Consider the following 21,448-nt stretch of genomic DNA (forward strand, 5'->3'; position numbering starts at 1 on the left):
TCCAGGCCTAGGTTCGGGGTGTGACATACGCTACCACAAGATATAATGAAACGGGAGCGGGTGGTATGCCTACCACAAGATATAATAAAATGGGATCGGGTTGCACGCCTGCAACAAGACGTGAAGAGAAAGTGAAATCTGCCTTTGTTTCCCTTATTCTTGTTAGTGGTTGGATTTTGATTCCTTTGTAATTCTCTTGATATTCTGTTTTTACTTGTTATTCTCCCAAAGCATGCTTCCCCCTCCCATCTTTATTTGTTTATTCCTGCTTTACTTTCCGCTGTATATTATATAACTGCACATGTTTATTTGGTAGTCTGGTCCTAGCCGGCACTACTTCGCCGAGGTTAGGCTAGACACTTACCAGCACATGGGGTCGGTTGTGCTGATGCTACACTCTACACTATGTGCAGATCTCGGAGCAACTCTTGGACCGTAGCTTGGAGGCTTCCTTCAGTCCACCCGGAGATCCAATGCAAACCTGCAGGTGTCCGCGGGCCCTGGCGTCTCTCTCTATCCCTATTTCCTGTTTCATTTTTCCTTTTATTCAGAAATAGTATACTGTTATTTCTTCAGACTCTGTATGTAGCAATCTTAGACCGTCTGTGATATTGTGACACCAGGTTTTGGGTGGTTAAGGCTTAAGTATTTGTAATAGATTCAGATCTCATATAAGTTATTGTTGTCTTCCGTTTAAATTTGGATTTTCCGCTGTTATCACGTGATCGCCTTATATTTGTTAAAAAGAAATAATTGGATAATGAAGTAAGTAGTTAAAGGATTGACTTGCCTAGCTCACGTTAGTAGGCACCATCACAACCCCCGAGGGTGGGAAATCCAGGTCGTGACAGTCCATTAGTTCGATGATACTACACCTACTACTGCAACTGCAAGAACAACTACCGGAAACAACGTCAGGCTATTTTACAAAACTTTCTTAAAAGAGGACAAAACATAAAGAGTAGTCTCAAATCATCCTATTTTGTGCACATCTCCCTTAAATTAATTACTTATACTTCTTATAGTGTAGCAATTCCTCCAAAGGAACAATGGGGTCCAAGTAGGCATTGGGACATAAAATACTTGAGACATGGAATAAAAAACAATTAAATTAAGTTAATAAAAATTTAAAAGTTAAAATTGTATTTGAACATGTATTTTAATTACAAAATATTACAGTTTTGTGAGAGAAAAATATTATTTACTTGAAAAATATGGCATAGCCACATTTTCAAATTAAAATCCATCTTCAAATTTTCTTGAAACTCATCTTTAAGAATTCAGTCAAATGTATAATGGTCCTAAATGGCTTAATGAAATACATAATGTGTTAAGTTGTCCGCGACATCACCAGTCCTACTTCTACAGCAACATAGACCAATTCCCTAATTTTATTAGTTTAGATAGATTTTCTAATTGAGGCAAATCATAAGGAAATCTTGAATTTGGTGCCGAAGTGATTTGAACTTGTCATTTCATACGTCAAATTTATTCTCAATTATTACAAGAAACGAATAAAAAAATGCAATAGAATCCAATAATCGTGGGGAAATACTAACCTACAATGATTTGGATATTGCCAACAATATGACACAGTGTATACAAATTCCTCTAATAATAAATTATCATGTGAACGTTACCAAGAATTAATTCATTTTATATTGGCCAATAACGAATAAAAATTTGGTGAGAATAGCATAGTTATATTATGGATATGGTACACGAAGCTCATATGCAAAAGCCGAATAAACCCAAAAAAATACTTATAATTACTTTTCATAATGAGATGTGTATTAATTTAACAGATTGGACAATTCCCTAGCAAAAAGGACAAAAATGCTATGTGTGTAATGTACCAGCCCAATAATCCCTTTCTTTTAGACAAATAATATTTTTTTTAAACTAATATTGTACCACTTAATATAACTTAAGTTTGTCTATTTGAATCCCGGTATGAGTAATACTATTATTTATCGTCATTCATGAATGGCAACCAACGAAAAACTCAAATTAATCATTGCTTCCTAATATCTTTTTATTTTATAAATAGAATTTTATTTATGGTGAATGTCTATATTTAGAGAGATTTCGGAGTTGATTACTTGGTGACTAAGTCACTCTTTCCCTATAAATAAAGGTTCTATTCCATTGTAATTCATCCCAAAATCAATAAGAATTTCTCTACTTTTCTCTCTAATACCCCTCTTCTTCTTCTTTTATTACTCCATAACACGTTATCAACATGAGACTCTAATCAATTGAGTAGAAGCTTTGGGATTGAGCATAATGATTGTCAATTGTTCCATGAACTTCCTTCATGATTAAATTCTGGATTTAAGGTAAGTATTTTACCGTATTTTTCTCTTTTATTCTATAATTTGATTTTAAATACAAGGAAAGACAATAAACTTTGATTATAACTCTTATTAGAGTTTGAAAGAAATTATAACCACCCAAAGTGTAAAATTTCTATGCCTTGCCATGATCAAATTCATGTATGATCGTGGGCAAAGAATTAAAAAACTCGTCCCATTGAATTTGCTTCATTCTTATTCCCTTAAGAGAATGTGATAGCAGTATGTGATAAGTCTGAAAGAAAACAAAATTATTACTATGAATGTATCAATGGATATGGACGTGACAATATACGAAATTATAATCGTCATTACTGTAGTAATGAGAACAATAAAGATTCTCAAAATAATCCTTCACTTTGTGAAAGTAATATTTGTCATCAATTTGACATGAGATTTTATAAAGCACATATAGTTGATTATGGTCCATTCATGATGTGAATGTGACAACATCTGATTTATAAATACATATTCATTTTTCGAAGAATATGAACGTGCTAGTGGTATTGAATATACCACATTCACCTCTAAAATGAGGTTTGAGATGATATAAGAAAATAATATCATTATTATGGCATGAATGGTCATTGGTCACGTACCTATTGCACGCCAAAATATTTTGGTAATGTGATTATTAAAGAATAACATTAATGCAAGAAATATATCTTGCATATAATTTTGACCATAACCATAATGGTATAACTTTCTCTTTAAAAGAGATATTTACGATATGGATGTTGATGAATATGTGGTACTACAAATTAATTGAGAACTCTGGAAGAGCCAATTATTACTATTTTAGAGGAATACAATTGATTATCATGTCAATTTACTGTGTTGTAGTAAGTCTCAAAGAAACTTATTCAGTTTCTAAAGTATACGCAAAAGCGGTTGATTATATTGAGACTATAAATAAAGAAAAAATTTAATATCCTCTATTACTACAACTTGTAGCGGGATAATATGTATGTGAAAAAGACACATGCTTTTGTACTATACAAATAAAAGAATACCACAATAAAGTAGATGTTTATTGATATAAAACCCCATATCATAATAAACTTGGAGTTTATTGATAATTGCACATGTCATGGTGTAAATCTGAACTTTATCAATATTGATAATTTATTCAGTCGGCATAATTGGTTTAGCCATGTTAATTTAAGTATGATGTGCAAAAATAAAAGAGAATTCACATGGGTAAATATTAAAAGACTAGAAAGTTCTTTACGAATTCTCTTATATTGCTTGTTCTCGTTAATTAATTGACCAACTTATAAAATTGGGATTGAATCCCATGAATTTTAGATACATCAAAGGTGAATATAAGCTCATTCACCTGCCATGTATACCACATAAGATGCATATATATGAGATGGTTACATGTGCAATTATTATTAACCCGCAACATGGTGTTTTGCGAGGTAACTTGCTCAATAATTTAATTTAGAGCATAAGTTTCAGATTTTCTATTTAAGATAGTTTATCTTGATAAGTTGGTTTACACCACAACTGGTTTAGCAAAATAATTTATTGAGTGTGTCCACTTAATAGCTAAACTATTGCGTATGATAGCAAAGTTATCTTTATCAGTTTGATATAGGTTATATACGAAAGTATGTTACATTCTCACCTCATAAGTGGTTCAGGGTCAGGAACCAAATAATTCCATTTTTATTATTGATGTGCGGTGTACATTTTGATTAACACCATAACGCACAAAGGTGAATTCTCAAAGTTGAGGAAACATGTTAGTTTTTCTAACATGAGGGGGAGACATGATAAACAGTTGAGAAAAAATTACTTGGAATGAATTATCATTTGTATATCTAGATCCTCGAATACGATAATATGAACTTGAAGTTCATTAAAAAATAATTCATGTGCAATATATTGCAAAGCATGCCGGACGCATTTGCTGACCCAAAGAAAGTAGTTGTATTCTCACTGAAAATGCTCCTACAAGAATATATCCTAGAAGGACAAAGTCTGTGGTACGCTTAAGGCGTATAGACAAATCAGTTTCAAATAAACTTCTTGATAAAGAAGATGAGCAAATGATCAAAATGATCATAACAAAGGAGGCAAGTGATCTAGAAGTTCACATGACATAATACTTCATAAAATCTCAATAGAGTTTCAGGTACCTGAATATATGAATGAAGAGATCTCTATATTATGTCTTTATGAAAAAATATTGGAATCGATATAAAATGTTCGTCGACGACATCTATGATAGCGCTAAATATAGATGAGGATCTTATGTCTCTAGCCTACAGACACAAAAATATTGGCTGGAAGAGACACAATTAGAATAGAATTGGTTTCATATAAAGTCAATGATATATGCAATCAGTTTTCGATATTATTTGTCTAGCATGACATGAAAACTTGATATGCATCTAATTAAAGTCTATTATGTGACTTAACTTATATGACAATCCTTGAAAGATTTAAATCGCTTGAAGCATATACAATTCTTGGTCTTGAAGTACCATATCCTAAGTGCTATTTGCGCACATGCTATAACTATAAGCATGATAATGTGATAGCGAGAATTTTCAAGGTGCAACATATTCATTGGAGTTAATATGGTTGATTTATTCACCAAATCTCTGCCGACATCAACCTTCAAGAAGCTAGTGCACAAGATTGGAATGCGAAAGCTCAAGGATGTGAATTGATGCTCTCATCAGGGGGTGTTAATACGCGTTGTACTCTTTTTTTCTTACAAGGTTTTGTCCCACTGAGTTTTCCTTGCAAGGTTTTTAACGAGGCAACCAAAAGGCGTATTGTTAGATATGTGTACTCTTTTTCCTTCACTAGAATTTTTTCCCACTGGGTTTTATTTTAGTTAAGTTTTTAACGAGACACGTTATCTGTTGAATAGACATTCAAGGGGGAGTGTTATAAATAGAATTTTATTTATGGTGAATGTCTATATTTAGAGATTTCAGGGTTTATTACTTGGTGACTAAGTCACTCTTTCCCTATAAATAGAGGGTTCTATTCCATTATAATTCATCCCAAAATCAATAAGAATTCTCTCTCTCTACTTTTCTCTCCAATACTCCTCTTCTTCTTTTATTATTTCATAACAATATATATGTTGTGTTCAATCAAAATTTTAAGTATTATCAAACTTTCTTTCTTCCGATGCATATTCATAATTATAAGGGTAGAATAATGTTTGTACACATTTCTAGCGTTTTATATATTAGTATTATTTTAGTTTACATAACAGTATTATAACGATATTGCGTTTAATGTCTTTGTTACCACACTTTAATTGTCCTTTTTATATGCTAAATAATAATCAAATTGAGATGCTAAATAATAATCAAATTGAGGGTTGCTTTATTTATAATTTACGGGCTGCCAAAAGAGAATTTACTTCTATTTATATTATCCGTTAAAAATAGGTTGGATAATGAATTTTTTTAAATGGGTCAAATAGGGGTAAAAATCATATTATATTTCTAAAAAAAATGAATAACCAATGAGTTTAACTTTTATATTTGCAAATAGAAAAATTGGGGATCATATTCAACAAGCCATGGATAGTGGCAGAGGCAGAATTTCCTTGCAAGGGGTTTAAAAAAAGGAAAAAGTTAAAATGGATTTTAGCTAGAGCCTAGATGGGATTGAACTAATGACGTTATAAATGTTTTACACCCCCTGACCACTAAACTATGCTTTTGAGTTCTGTCAAGGGAATTCAAACATAATATATAAAGATAAAAAAACACATTTTACCTCATATATATATAATGTAATTTTTCGGCGAATGAACCCTTCCACCCCTGGCCATGGATAACATGGATATTTTCGCCGGTTAATTCTTTTTTTTTATTCACATGGGTGGATCGAATATTTTATTTATTTTTATATTATCCGTTTTAATCTCGTCATTATCTGCCCGCCCGTTTGCCATGCTTAAATAGTAAATACTACGTAGAATTTACTCCAATATTTTAATTACATAAACCTATTCATTCTAGAAAACGGATACTGAAAATTTGAATATAAATGTTCCCCGGTTACAATATAGTCACCTGCGTGCAGACAACGGTTGCGCATTTCAGGAAGAAAACAATAGAGTAATGTAATGTTATTGTCCCGTGTTTTTCTCACTCTCACCTTTCCTATTGGCTTCACCAAATATCTCTCTTTCCTCGTAATCAGCTTCAGTTACATTCACTCACTCTCTCTCCCACTTTTTTTCCCACGCTTCTAAAACTCCCATATGGATTCTCTACTTTACTAGTCTCTACTATACTGCTTTTCTTTTCTTTTCTTGCTCCAAAACCCTAAAGAAAAAGGAGCGGAAATGCTCTAGGTGTTTGTTGAACTACCTTTTTCACCAGATCTAGACTCTATCTAGGTACGTACCAAAACGCAACTACTTTCTTGTTTTTTTTCCCTTTCTTGATCTTGACTGTGGTGGTGTTCCAATGTAGGAAAAGACTTCCTGATTTTTAGCTCTAAAGAAGCTGCTTTCTTGGTTTTCTTGTTCACTGTAAAAGGTGCTATAGTTTTGGCTAAATTAAGTTGCGTTCTTGCTTTCCTCTTTTGGAATGTGATGTTACTAGGGTTGTTTGGAATTTTTAGCTACAAGGAAGCTGCTATTTTGCTACGTTGTTCATTTTGCGTGGTGGGGTTTTACTGGAATTCGGAAAAGAAGTGCTTGAATTTTAGCCAGAAAAGGTGCATTCTTGCCTTTTCTTTGTTTATATTTGGAGTGGTGATTATAGTAGGGTTCTGAGGGAATGTGACAAAAGTGCCTGAATTTCAGCTAAAGAAGTTGCACTTTTGTGTTAGATCTGAGACTGACTTTTTGGTATAATTTTCAATGTGTTTACATTGAATGTCTGTGATGCACTCTGTAGTTCTCTTCTGTGTCAGTACTTTTTTTCTCCTACAAAGAAGATGTTTTGTGCTAATTTAGCTGCTCTGTTTGTTTGTTTGGACAGGTGATTGTTCTTGAAAAACTTGTTGCGAATGGGCGACCCAGTTTTAGTATCCACTGAAGACTCAGTGGAAGAGAGCCAAAGTCTGGAGATAATAGAGAAGCCACAGGATTTTGTCGAACAGCCACAAAGTTCAGAGTTACTGAAGCAATCATCAGCAGGGAGTGTGAAAACATCATCTAGGAAAGTGAGACCGAGTTTAACAACTCAAAACGGGGCAACGAATGTTGGGACAGTGAAGAGGAAAACTGGAATAACAGATGGTACTGATTCTAGTTCCAAATCTGTTAAATCAACTCTGACGAAATCAACCGTTAGTAGCACTTCACGAATTTCAGGAACACCTCCAGGCCCAAGAAGAAATAGCACTGGTGGTTTGCCTGAAAAACAGCCAACAACAGTAACTAAACGACCTAGTGGTACTAGTGTTGGTTCAGGTACAGCTAAAAAGAGTAGCTCTTTGGCCGCAGATCCTATGAGGCGATCTCTTCCTGAAATTCGAAAGAGCACATTGCCTTCCAGCAATGCTAGAACTACAACTCGATCAAGTACATCAGAGACTAGAAGATCAGTTCCCGTTTCGCCCCTTACTAAGACTCCAAGAGCATCGGTTAGTTCGGATGCAAGCAACCAAGAATCTGTTAAGAAAACCTCAGCTAAATTATCATCACCATCACTTTCCTCTGCAAGGAGGAGTGCCTCTTCGTCGTTGGACAGCACTGCTAGTAGTGTCTCAACTAGGAAATTCACTACGAAATTGTCTTCTTCAGCTGCACGGTCACCTTCTGTTTCTACTGGCTCCAAGGCTGGTTCATTGTCAACATCTCTGGACAGAAGTGCTAGTTCATCCAGTAGGAAGAAAGGGGGGACTCTTGAAAGTCGTGATTCACGCCTTATTATGCTTCCTAAAGTGGAGACCAAAGCTGGCGATGATGTGGTAATAACTTGCCCCTCTATCCTTCTTTTTGCAAATATTAATTCTAGTTAACGCTAAATGAAAGATGAATGAAAACTTTTATTTCATTAGGCCTCTTCCTAAGGTGGATAAAATTACCTTTTCATATCAGCTGCTCCACTAGTACCCTTTTTTCTTCTAAGGGTGCTCTTTAAGAATAATGCTCATAGGTTCAAGAAATTAATTAAGGGTTATGACATGGACAAAGCAATATAATTTAAAAGGCTTAAAATGGGAGCTACTCGGTTCTCAAACATCAAACTGTTGGTTTTAGTGCTGATGGTGAGACATATGTCGTATTCCTGTTTTTAGATCCTTGTGCAGCGGCTTTCCATACCTTTACCTAATCCTCACATTGCATGCTATATCTAAAGAATACCATAAAACCCTGTTAATAGACAGAATCCGTGTCTATATTATAGATGTCACATTTGAAGTTGGGTAGTGATGTAGAATCACTGTTACAACTTATAGAAGCATTTGTATAGACAGTCAGGGAATTTCTATTTTTTTTGTTGTTGTCTTCTCTGGATGTAAAGACATCACTCTCTTTGTGCTGATTTTTTGACATCTCTAATACTTACCTCTTAAAAAAGAAAGAATTCCATAAAATCCATTTAGTTTTCCCTTTTTTAATGTTAAACCTCCATATAATTTTAGCTATCGCAGATACTTTGTCTTACAAATTTCCACTTTTCTATAGTGATTGATTCTTCTACCTATCAGAAAAAAAAACATGATTTTTCAGGCTAATTATGCTTTTGAATTATACCTTTTAACTTAAAATCTTTTGAAGTACACACTAATTTCAACTGTTTCTTTAATGGAGTTATACATTAAATTTCTTTTGCTTTGAACTATACCACTTTACCTAAAATCTTCTAAAACATACATTAGATTCATCTGATACCATCTTTTTAGAGGACAGAAGTTTTTCTTTGATTGTATTCTGTGGACTATTATGATTGTGGGGCTCTGTTCTTATGACAAGCAGTGCGTGATCAGCTCCGTTAATCATCTCTAAATATGGATTGTATTTTAAGTTAGGTTTTCTAATTGTAGTTAGATGGTCTCACTGTCTCAAATGGATGTATTTCATCTTGTGGATGGAAAAATGCTGCTTAGGTTATCTATTTGCTGTATTTCCCTTCCTATCAAAATACCTCCCAATACAAAGTCAAAAATACTGTCACAGTATAGGATAAGTAAACATTATATTCATGCAAGAATATAGACTGTATTGGAAAACAATATATTGGTAAGAGCATTTAGTACGTGCAAAGAGTGATAGTTTGGGTCTTTGGTTGGTAAATTATTTTTGTGTCTTTAAGGTTTTAGGTTGGTAAGTCTTCTTAATAATACAAGAGCATATTTTGCAGATTTATTAACTTCAAAGTTCAATGCTAAGTTTTTACAGCTGTTTTGTTCTGTGTGATTTCCTTAAAGGTTCTCCAGTTTGTTTATGAAATATCTTTTCTCCATTTTGCTTCAGTTGAAACTCTTTTAGTAAGGTCATATGATGTATTCCCTCTGTTCATTAGGAAAAAAAGGGTTCTTTAGTAATGTTACTAACTATTGAAGCTTCTTCATTTTTCTTCAAGCGCTTGGATCTGAGGGGCCATAGAATACGCAGTCTCAACAGTGGTGGGCTGAACTTGTTGCCAAGTTTAGAGGTAACTAACAATGATTCCATCTTATTTTACTTTTCAGAGGTTTCCCTGTTTACAACATGTTTCTTTGCTGATGAGAGAGGAGTGAACAACCATAAAGGACTCTGTTGGACATGTTACCGTTTAGTTCAGCAGATAACATTCTCTGAAAGCATTCTTTACATTCGTCTTGCCAATGCCCTGTAAAGAAGTTGCCGCTGAAAGTCTGATTCATATTTGCCACATGTAACCAGATTTAACTACAAATCCCATCTGGGCTCCAATAATGCTATTTCATACAGTATTTTGTGTGTATAAAAATGCCATGCTGCCTCGAATCCATTTTATTTGAAAATTTAGTTTGTTAAGTTGAGTTTTAAAGTACGGATTTCGACTTAGCATGATATTTACACTTCTGAAAACATACATAGTTTTCAAGTAGGAGATCACAGGCACGGACAGAAAGCTCTCTGTAAAAACATGGTGACCTAGAGAGACTAAAGCTTTACTCATTAATGTTCTACTCATTGTATGGTTTTTTGTTCCTTTTCCCAATTTGAACATATTCCTATGAACGTGCACTCTTGCTCTTCGGGGGAAGGTGCAATCTTTATAGGTTTCTTTATATACAAGCCTGGAGCTGTTCTTTTATGTTTAATTGTAACTCTAGTATGGTAATTAAAGAAGTTTGAAGTGGTTGGTGTGTATCTTTTCTGATATAGGAAGCCGCAGTTATTATTTCCAGTACTCCGAACAAAGGCATTGTTTTACCAATTTATTTCATTTTGCAGTTTGTTTACCTCAGGGACAATCTGTTATCAGTATTGGATGGTATTGAAATACTGACTAGGGTGAAGGTCAGTTTTCTTTGTATGTTTATGACAGTTAAAAATTATATTTCTTCAAATTTTGCGCTTTGACACTCCTGTGGAAGGGGTAAGGTCTGCGTACACTCTACCCTCCCCAAACCCCACTTGTGGGACTACACTGGGTTTGTTGTTGTTGTTGCTGTACACCCCTATGGAAGATGATGTAATTCTCTTGTTATTTTCACTCATAGAAATCTGATATATTAATATTTTACTCTTAAGGTTCTCGATTTGAGCTTCAATGATTTCAAAGGTCCTGGATTTGAGCCACTTGAGAATTGCAAAGCTCTTCAGGTTAGCCCTTCTCTTAATGTCTTCTCTATTTCAAAGACTTACATGACTGATGACGGTTACTCTTTCAGTGGAAAGGCTCTGAAATAATTTGTCATTCTTGTTCAAATTTTGACATTTTAGCAACTCTATCTTGCTGGGAATCAAATTACATCACTCATAAGTCTTCCAGAGCTTCCCAATTTAGAAGTAAGTCTTTGAACATCTGCACCACTGCTTGTTCATAGTCACAGCAGTCTTCACTAAGCATATTCAATGCCTACTCTATCTTATGTTGTTTTCTTAACTATCAAAGACAGACTTAAACAGTAGCTTATTATTTTTTTCTTTGGCTGTTAAATTTCAGTTCCTATCTGTTGCTCAGAATAAGTTAAAATCTCTTTCAATGGCCAGTCAGCCTCGGTTACAGGTTGATCTCTGATTTTCATCTTTTGTTACTTCTTGCTGCTTGTATGGTTAGAACCTGCATCACATATTTATTTTGCAGGTCTTAGCTGCCAGCAAGAATAAAATATCTACATTGAAAGGATTCCCGTATTTACCTGCTCTTGAGGTTAGTAATGAACATCTAATCAACTTCTGATTACCGTTAGATGTCTTATGTGCTTATAAATGATGAATATCATGTTGCTTTTTGGGAAAAGGAGTGATAGTTATTGTTGTTTGTTGCGGTAGATAAAAGATAGAATGAGAGTGCCAACTAGGGTGAACTATTGACATATGAATTAGTGTATCCCTCTCCATTCTTAATTAATTTACTTTAGTGGTCTGAGTCTCTCAGATGCTTCAAAATATTTCTGAAACCAAGCTATGCAGTGTTGATGGGCACTGGATGCAATGACAGTACAAGTACACATAATGTTTGCTTAATTCATTCGTGTTAGACTGGTCAGATGACAAAATAAAGAGAGATCCTGATAGCTATAGTACGCACCATTTCTAGGTGTTCTCATTGGAAGTACTTATCAAAAAGGTGTTCTCATTAGAAGTGTTAAACTAAGCTGACAGTAACATTAACCTGAAAAGAGCTTACAGTAACATTACTTTTTTTTTTACATGGAATAGACGAATAGGAAATTTTCTCTTGTCATTTTCTTATTAAAAAACACTTCTTCTGGATCTTGACTTGATTCAGTAAATATCTGATAACTCTTAAAATGATAGAGGACACTGAAATCTGTCTCTGTTTGAGGGCACATTTGAATTAGAAGATGTTCTATATTATGTGCATGTACTTTTCCATAATTAGCTTTTTTGCTGAATGCCGTGCAATTTACTATGCTTAAGGATGTTTTTTGAGTTGCCTGAGTTATTCTTTCTTTCCATGGTGAGCTGCAGCATTTACGTGTGGAGGAGAATCCTATCCTTAAGATGCGTCACCTAGAGGCAGCTTCCATTTTGCTTGTGGGCCCTACATTAAAAAAGTTCAACGATAGAGGTACAGTACTTTGGTTAATTCTTGCTTTTCTTATGTTAGTTTGCATCCTTTGAGTTTTGTTGACGATGATTTCTCATTTCATAGTATTGCTTGTTGTTTCCTTCTAAAGGAATTATGTAGGGATTTAGTTACTATTTTACAATCTGATTTTGCAAATTCCTCTGATGTAACTTGTAAGTTTCTGATGCAAAATTTGCTTTTAGATCTCTCGCGTGAGGAGGTAGCACTAGCTAAACGTTATCCCTCTCACACTCCCGTGTGCATCAGAGGCGGTTGGGAATTTTGTCGTCCAGAACAAGCTGTCGGTGAGTTCCCAAGGATCTGCTATCATTAAATTGGCTGATTCAGTGATAATCTCTCTTTGCATAATTTTACGCACAAGAAGTCTCCTTATATCCTTAAGTGGCGTCAGTTGAAACCCAGATGTGTAAGATTTGGTTGTTGAACTGGGAGATATGATGTATCCTGTGTACCAACGTAGCCTTGGTATCCATGCTTGAGTTAAACTTTGACTAGTCTATTGAGATTGGATTAGCATCCGTTGCCGTTAGGAGCTAGTCTTCCTGTGGGGTCCAATGACTTATTCATGCGACGACACACATAGATGTTTAATTAAGTGGCAGAATGGAATTGCTTTCTGTTTTCTACTACAGATTTTGTTTACATCATTTTATCAAAATTCTTCTGGTAAGAGGCAAGACAAAGGTTTAGAACAGTCTCAAGATCTATAAACAAAAGTTAGAGGCTATAGGAGAGAGAATCCAACTTCTCTCTTTAACAATAACTCAGAGCGATCTCTGGCGACATTGGAATATTTTACCGTAATGCTGTAAGAAATTCCAACATATGCCAGGGAATTTAGCTGTAAGAGCTTTTTAATCGTTGAATTAGCTGTAGGACATAGTGCTATGCTGTAAAAGGATTCACATGACTGTCTCGGGCCTCCATCGAGCTGGTTGGGCTATTTAGATTGTTTATGCTCCTATTATTTGGGGCATTCCCACAATTATATATCCGCTCTTTGATGTTTGCTGTGCTCCCTACTCTGTGCCAGAATGGTATTTCCTACCAATCTACATTCTCCAGAAAAAAGTTGCTTTTTTGTGTTTACTTGTTTTATGACTTTTATCTATGTAGATAGCTTCTTGGAGCTTGAAGCAAATATATGTTGGTGCTTCTGCACTTAGCTTGATGGATATTAGTTCAGTGACACAATTACAGTATTTGATTTTTGAAAAGCAGGCGAATGTGCAGTAATAAGACAAACAAAATTAGAGCTAGAGGGGTTATCTCACATGCTCCGTTCTAGATAATTTTTTTCATAAAACATAATAGAAAAGCACTTGAAGGAATTTGATGACACATAGCAAACACAATATTAATTTTGCGTATACTCTTGGAGCATAACGCCAATCACTTGTCGCATAAATGAATGGATGGGATTCCTGACATGTAATTTTTTAGTTAGTGCTCATGCCATCTACTTCTTGTATACCGGGGATTTTCCACTTATTGTTTATCTGTAAAATTTAAATACAAATAAAAAAGCGAAGCGTTATTGATGTTTGTTGGTTTCAAACATACTTTCTTAGTTGCATTTCATCTGTTTACAATTGAGAGTGCGTTATACCTTATTTGGTTATCATCTTATTATTTCTTATTATGGAGCTTAAAGTGATGTCTGCTCTCAGATATAACAATTTTGCACGCCAGCTGATTTTCTTTCCTTTAGTTTTAATTTTTCATCTCTCTATTACTTCTCTCTTCCACAGATTCAACTTTTCGCTTTCTGCTTGAGCAATGGAAGGAACAACTTCCTCAAGGATACTTGCTCAAAGAAGCCTTTATAGACCAGCCATTTGAGGAAGATGCTTGCTACTGCCACTTCAATTTTGTTAAGGATGAAGCTGAGAATACTGATTCAGACATAAACTTGAAATACCAATGGTTTATAGGAGAGAGAACTCCATCAAACTTTATAGAAATACATGGTGCAACGAGGGAGGTAATACTTTTCAGCTGCTCCATTTGACGTTCTGTGTTGCTATATCCATGAGACATCATCATATAATTACAGCTTCTTATGATCAGTCCTATTGGCCAAAGCATGAAGACATTGGTAGAATCTTGAAAGTGGAGTGTACCCCGAAGCTGGGAGAGATGGAATATCCCACTATTTTTGCAATATCTTCTCCAGTTTCGCCTGGTATGTTATTTTTTTGTCTATTGGAAATAACAGTATAATGATGAAGTGACTTATCAGAAAAAGGTTAATGTTGAAATGACTTGCTTTCCCTCTTCTCTGAGATATTTGAAATTTACTCCTCGAAAGATTGAAAACTAGTTTGTGTTTGAGACTCTAATTATTTGGGAAATCAAAAAAGTGTTTTATCTTTGGGTAGAACATTTTCTTTTTTATATTCTAAACTAGTGATTTTATAATACTGTTATGTAGTTCCGCAGATAAATATATAGAAGTGTAATCTAATTAAAAAAAAGAAATTGATGTCGATATCAAATTCACATAGAAAATTAGATAATTTAACTCTTCCTCAGATCTGAGCTCTGTTATTCTTTTTGAGACATGGGAATAATCGAAATGCAAATATATGTTCGAGGAATTTTATTTCAATTTCTAAATTTATTCGCTTGCTAATTTCTGCAATGTCCAATCTCACCTTGGAAGATTGTTTAGTGCTTGGGCAGTGTTAACGAGAATCAAACATGGATTATTGTGAATCCTACTAGACCTATTATTGTGAATCCTGCTGGACATTATGCTTTTTATCTACTCTGTTGCAACTAACACAACTAGGGGCTGCTAAGGTGCTATATTTACATGTGTCTCTGTAGTAGACCTCAGAACGAGAAAAAAGAGAGGAAGAAAACAAGAGAAACATCCCATTTGACAGATTTTAAAACATTTGTTAACTTCTAGTACTTGTCAAAAGAAAATGTGCTTATTCATATCTTAAGAACCAAGACGAGTCTCATCCTTGTAAGACGAACAAGGTTTTTTTATAACTATAAATATGGTTGCCAACACAACCTTGGTGCTGATGAGTACCCATGTTACCTTTCTAAAAAATAAAAGAACCTAGTCAAGTCCTTTAATGCAAAGGGATAAAGTTCTGAGTTTTTTTTTTTTTTTTGATAAGTATAACTAAAAATTCATTAGGAAAAAAGCTGAAATTCCAAATTAACTAGAGAAGGTATACCCAGTTTTGTGCTGATGTACTAACAGCTTGTTTGGATGGTTGTTACGTATCGTTTCATAATATATCGTATCGTACTGTATTATATTGTACTGTATCGTTTGATAAATACAATGTCTGGATAGATTGTGTCGTTTGCCATCGTTTTATGATATCACGCACCAGCAATATGAAGAATAAACTTGCAATATTATAAAGAAAAATTATGATACAGGGTAAAATTATTATATAAAAAAGTAGGGGGAATGATAAAATAAAATTATTTAATAGTAATGAAGGGTGAGATTGAGAGAAAAAGACAAGGTAACGACGCGACCACACCAAATCGGTCACTTACATGACGACGGATTTAACGATACGATATAATAAAATTTAAGTAACAATCAAAACAAACATCGTATTTAAAGTAACAATACGATACAATACAATGGGTAACAACCATCCAAACAAGCTGTAAGAGAGGCATTATTATTTGTTGTCTCTATCAACTTCAATGGCTGGTGTTTCTGCTGAAGTCTTTTTATTTGCGTGTCTTATTGTTAGTTAACTGTCTCTTGCTTTTCTATGGGCTATCAGTTATATCATCTTTCATTTTTTTTCATTTTCTTTTGGTAAAGGAACTGGCCACCCGAAAGTATTGAAGATTGAAGTGTGTGGGGATCTATTAGAAGGAAACATAATTCGAGGCCATGCAGAAATTGCATGGTGCGGTGGAACCCCAGGAAAAAGCATTTCTAGGTGAGATGATTATCTTAAATTGCAGCTATAACACTCGTCAGATTTTATAGATTGTAATTTTGCACAAAACTTGTCCCCCATTAGTATGAAGAAGTAACTTTCTGGCTTAACCTTTTTCAGTTGGTTAAGGAAAAGATGGAACAGCAGCCCAGTGGTCATTGTTGGTGCTGAAGAAGAAGAATATCAGTTGACCCTTGATGATGTTGATTCGTGTTTGGTGTTTATGTATACCCCTATGACAGAGGAAGGTGCCAAAGGAGAACCTCAATATGCTATAACAGATTATGTGAAAGCAGGTATGGAGTTGGATTCATTTGTTATCGGGTCGTTAGACCTCAAGAAGGTTGCAATATGACTGCCAATGATTTAATATGGAAGAAGATGCCCATTCCTAAAAATGCAGAATTTGCTTTGCTTTTATGTCATTTATATTTGAGCTTCTCAATTACATTCTATATAGGGGTTTATGCATGTCAAGATGGTAGCTTGATGGGCGAACTAACCTCCTCTTAATATGGAGATATTCATAATAGCGCAGCTTCTTAGTTACAAAAAAAAGAGGCAGCGGCTTTAGGGATTGACATCACCTATTTTCTTGAGCTCACTTTGGTCAATCATTCAAAGCAGTCTTTCTTTATTATACCTTCTTCAATTTTTTTCTGAAATAGTTTCATTGATAACTGCCTGATGGTAGGATGGTCACTAAGTTAGAATTTTCTGCTGACAGCTCCCCCATCAGTGAGTGATGTACAAATTTCTGGAGATGTTGTCGAAGGCAATACCATAAGAGGAGTTGGGAAATATTTTGGAGGAAGAGAAGGACCCAGCAAGTTCGAGTGGTTGCGTGAAGATAGTGATAAAGGGTAAGCTTTCTTGTTCTCTTCTCAGATCGCCGAGCGTATCAATTGGTTAAAAATCAATTTTAGCAGTTTTTAGTTCTTCAGGAATATTTACTATTATTTGGAATATTTTGGATTGTTAATGCCTTGTGTATTGAAATAGGTGCAAACAACTATCTTGCTTTCTTTCTTGTGGGGTATGAACACCCTAAGATGATTGATTTTATATAAGTCACACATGCTTGTGCAAGGATTTCCAATTTTTAATGGGTTTCACACATTGGGTTTATAAGGGTTTCGAAAGAGTTAGAAGGTTTTGGACACCCATTATCTTAAGGTTTTGGGTTGGATGTTCAGATTCTTTCACATGGATGTTCAAGTTTTTGTTGTTGTTGTTATTGTTGTGGTGGTGGTGGTGGTGGTGGTGTCAAGCCAAACTTTATTTATCCTATTCCCCCAAGTAAGTTCTCATTAGGTAAACCACAACCAGGTTTCACGTGCAAGGTGGTTGGGTTATATGTCCAACATACGTTTTATAGGAGCTTCCGAAGGGGTTTATAGAGGTCTTGTGCTACTCCAACCATTTCCTTATGGTTTTGAGTCAGATACTCAAAATATTTCAAAATATTATCACTCCCTCCGTTTAAATTTATATGAGGTAGTTTGACTCGGCACATAGTTTAAGAAAATAAGAAGACTTTTGAAACTTGTGGTCTTAAAAGCTTAAGGGATAAAATCTTTGTGGGGCCATGGCATTTGTTTGGATATAAAAGCTTCTCATTAAGGGTAAAATGGGTAAAATGAAAAGTTTAAAGTTGCATGGACCAATCTTTTAATTTGCTCTAGCTTACTGAATTGTGACTACATAATGAAGTGATTGCAACTTCTTAAGTTACTCACCTTGAAAAAGCAATTGCAACAATTCATTCTTTTAAAGTCAAGTAGGCATTACCCTAAGGTTGTTTGTATAGTTTCGGATGCGGCTACAATGAACAGTTCACTAATTTTGAGTCAGCCTATCAAAACTTTCTTATTTGTTTTTTGATGTAATATACTTTTTGTATTATGGACTATTTTTGTCAGAATCCCACATAATTAAGTGTGTGTACTACAGTCTCCATATTTCCTCTTGGAGATGTTACCAACTGAGCTAGCGTTTGGGTAAGTTCGGCTTATTGTCCATTTTCTTATCATGATGTCAAAGCAAGTGGAGGTTCAAGGTTCAAGTCTCGCTGCCACCCTTGATTTATTTTTTCTTGTGTTTGATCCATGAACAAGAATCAAGCCTGTACGTGAGGGAGTGTGTTGAAGACATCAATTAGGAAATAAAAGTATGTTCTATCTAGTAATTTTAGCTTTTAGATGAGGTAATCATACACTTTCAAAACTATTGCTATTCCATGTAGGTTGATGTACGCTTCTTTACCTGGTTGATCTTGTTTGATAAGTCTTTTTTATAATCATTTCTTTGGCTTGGGGAGTGGATACAGGGAATTCGTGCTGGTATCATCTGGTACAAATGAATATACTTTGACAAAAGAGGATGTTGGCTGGTGCTTGGCTTTTGTTTATATACCCGTGAATTTTGAAGGTCAGATTTTTTGTAATTTAATTCCATCTGTTTTACAGTCCATGACCGTTGTAACATGACTGTGCTTTGCAGGACAGCAAGGGAAATCTCTATCGATTGTTTCACAGAAAGTTAAGCAAGGTTTGCTATTCTAATCTTTCATAAGTTAGCATCCTGATAATGTTTCATGAAGTCAATCTTTCGTTAGGGAAGGACTTCACATTGAGATAGGATACTTTGGCGTATTGGTCAATCTTGGATGGATGTTTAGTTATATTGATCATATTTTCTTATAAGGTAAATAATTTTATTAATAATGGAAAAATCTCCTGTATACAAGAAGTGTACCAAAATTAAGAGAATATACAACATAATATGGATAAATTTTATATTATACCTCTGACAACTGACATAAGCTGTGTAAGATGCTCTTATTTTTTTGACAAGTTGCCCGTTGTGGGTCCACCTCACACGAAAACTGACTCTCTTTCTACTCTCCACGTCCGCTGGCCCGTGCTCCCTCCATTCTTCTTGTTCAGGTCTTTCCAGCTCCCATCACCTCCCAACAGCACTGCATGCTGCATAGGTTTGCTGAAGCCAAATTATACAAGCCTACTTAATAGACCAAATTTCACATGTTATGGCCTGCATCTTTATGTAACTTCTTCAAAATTTGATATGATTTTAGCTATAAGTTATCAGTATTCTACAGAGTGAAACAATGTAGGTTTGTGGGTCTTACTGTTTTTTTTATTATCTAAATCTCCGTTCCAGCTCCTCCTAAAGTGACAAATGTAAAGATAATTGGTGAACTAAAGGAGGGCAGTAAAATAACGGTAACTGGTATTGTTACCGGAGGAACCGAAGGAGCCAGCAGAGTTCAGTGGTTTAAAACAAGTTCATCAACATTCGAGGGTGAGAGCTGTCTCGATGCATTAAGTACATCCAAAATTGCGAAGGTACTAGATGTTTAAGTTAAGCTTTTGAATTTCAGCTCCTACATGTGATGCATGAATCAATAACCATTACTTAATCATCAAAAATGATGCGTCAAATCAGTCAATGTCTGTTTCTATAGGCATTCCGCATACCTTTAGGAGCTGTTGGCTACTATATTGTTGCAAAATTTACTCCAATGACTCCAGATGGTGAAGCTGGTGAACCAGTCTATGTTATTTCCGAAAGAGCTGCAGAGAGTAAGTATAATGCATTAAAATTTCATCTGATACTTTTGCGCATTTGTTCTTAACTTCGAATAATCAAACAACATGGATGTTTTCTTGCAGCTCTTCCACCCAGCCTTAACTTTTTATCTCTGACTGGTGATTATGTCGAAGGTGGAATAATGACCGCATCTTATGGTTATATTGGGGGTCATGAGGGAAAAAGTATTTACAATTGGTATCTTCACGAGGTAGAGCGCTGATTTCTTGCCTCAGCTTGACTGTAGGCTGTATTCTCTACATTCTTTTTCAGAGTCCTAGCCAGACTGCAGACAGAAAAAGAACAAATCATGTTTATACTACTCTGTCGGACTGGTATGTTATTAGGCACCAAAAAATGGATGGTGCTGAACAGAGAATAAGTGAGAATATTCTCTGAAGGAGAGTATCCTGTACTCAGTTCAAATGAACTTCGACTATAGAAACTTCAGGACTTCATCAAATTCAAGTAACAAATGAGAAAGTAAATTGGATGATTGTTTATTATGAGAGTTAGCGATTTACTTTGTCTAAACATACTACAATTCTCAACTTCCATAAGGAAACAGAGCGAAAGGGAAAAAAAACAAAGAAACAATGAAACATTAACACTGACTTACCATGTGAGGGATGCAGAATGCTGAGATATAAAGTAAAAACAAAATGGATTCTAGTGTTCCTCCATATAAACTGAGATTAAAGTCTATTTGAGTCGTATTATAGGAAACCATATCATAATTTATGTTGCTGTAATGAATATATACCTCTTAATGTTTAAACGAAGTGACTGTTATGAAGAAAAGACCATTTTTGTTCTCTATCTTTTTGAAGAACTCTTATACTTAATTTCCTTGCGTGGGTTATCATCAAGTCTTAATTACTGAGGTCGTATGTGTGTCATGGACTAGTTCGTTGATTTTATTCAAATTAGAAGTTAGAGCAAAGAGATTGTCTTTGTGAATATCATGATCTCATCCATGCTTATCATAGTTTCTCTAGTTTTAAGGTAGTTATGGGGATAGCATTATAACTGGCTAGCTAGCAGTTCCTATATTGCTATAAAAATTTGTTCTAACTTAATATGATATTTTATTATTGTTTTTAGCTATCAATGACCGGTTCCTCTTACTGCAGGTTGAAAATGACTCAGGTGCTATAATTCCTGAGTTTTTGGGTCTTCTTCAATATCGTATTACCAAAGATGCAATTGGAAAATTCATATCTTTCAAATGTACCCCAGTTCGTGATGATGGGACAGTGGGTGAGCCAAGAACTTGTATGGGACAGGAGCGTGTTCGCCCAGGTAATGCTGCATTTCGACGTATTGGGATCAATTGTAAGAATTGTTTATGATTTTT

General features: G+C 34.8%; 1 protein-coding gene across 3 annotated transcripts in view; it reads left to right on the forward strand.

Moving 5' to 3' along the window:
* Window positions 1-6,411: 6,411 nt before the first annotated feature.
* Window positions 6,412-21,448, forward strand: part of LOC107822412 (187-kDa microtubule-associated protein AIR9) — a 28,647-nt gene continuing 13,610 nt past the window's right edge. For 2 of the 3 annotated variants that reach the window (XR_012708003.1, XM_016648950.2), the window contains exons 1-21: window positions 6,412-6,738; window positions 7,328-8,261; window positions 9,881-9,952; window positions 10,720-10,785; window positions 11,020-11,091; window positions 11,212-11,277; window positions 11,435-11,497; window positions 11,576-11,641; window positions 12,427-12,526; window positions 12,730-12,831; window positions 14,299-14,531; window positions 14,618-14,732; window positions 16,359-16,479; window positions 16,600-16,775; window positions 17,207-17,342; window positions 18,809-18,909; window positions 18,982-19,029; window positions 19,663-19,847; window positions 19,967-20,084; window positions 20,175-20,302; window positions 21,225-21,393. Coding sequence is in view for 2 of the 3 variants with exons in the window: in XM_016648950.2 (XP_016504436.1) it covers window positions 7,356-8,261; window positions 9,881-9,952; window positions 10,720-10,785; window positions 11,020-11,091; window positions 11,212-11,277; window positions 11,435-11,497; window positions 11,576-11,641; window positions 12,427-12,526; window positions 12,730-12,831; window positions 14,299-14,531; window positions 14,618-14,732; window positions 16,359-16,479; window positions 16,600-16,775; window positions 17,207-17,342; window positions 18,809-18,909; window positions 18,982-19,029; window positions 19,663-19,847; window positions 19,967-20,084; window positions 20,175-20,302; window positions 21,225-21,393 (3,043 nt within the window). In the remaining variant the exon portion in view is untranslated. Of the gene's footprint in view, window positions 6,739-6,946; window positions 7,062-7,327; window positions 8,262-9,880; window positions 9,953-10,719; window positions 10,786-11,019; window positions 11,092-11,211; window positions 11,278-11,434; window positions 11,498-11,575; window positions 11,642-12,426; window positions 12,527-12,729; window positions 12,832-14,298; window positions 14,532-14,617; window positions 14,733-16,358; window positions 16,480-16,599; window positions 16,776-17,206; window positions 17,343-18,808; window positions 18,910-18,981; window positions 19,030-19,662; window positions 19,848-19,966; window positions 20,085-20,174; window positions 20,303-21,224; window positions 21,394-21,448 lie in introns of all 3 variants that reach the window. The other variant, XM_016648951.2, reaches the window with a different exon arrangement.

Source organism: Nicotiana tabacum, chromosome 3 (assembly GCF_000715075.1).
Source record: "Nicotiana tabacum cultivar K326 chromosome 3, ASM71507v2, whole genome shotgun sequence".
Classification (NCBI taxonomy): domain Eukaryota; kingdom Viridiplantae; phylum Streptophyta; class Magnoliopsida; order Solanales; family Solanaceae; genus Nicotiana; species Nicotiana tabacum.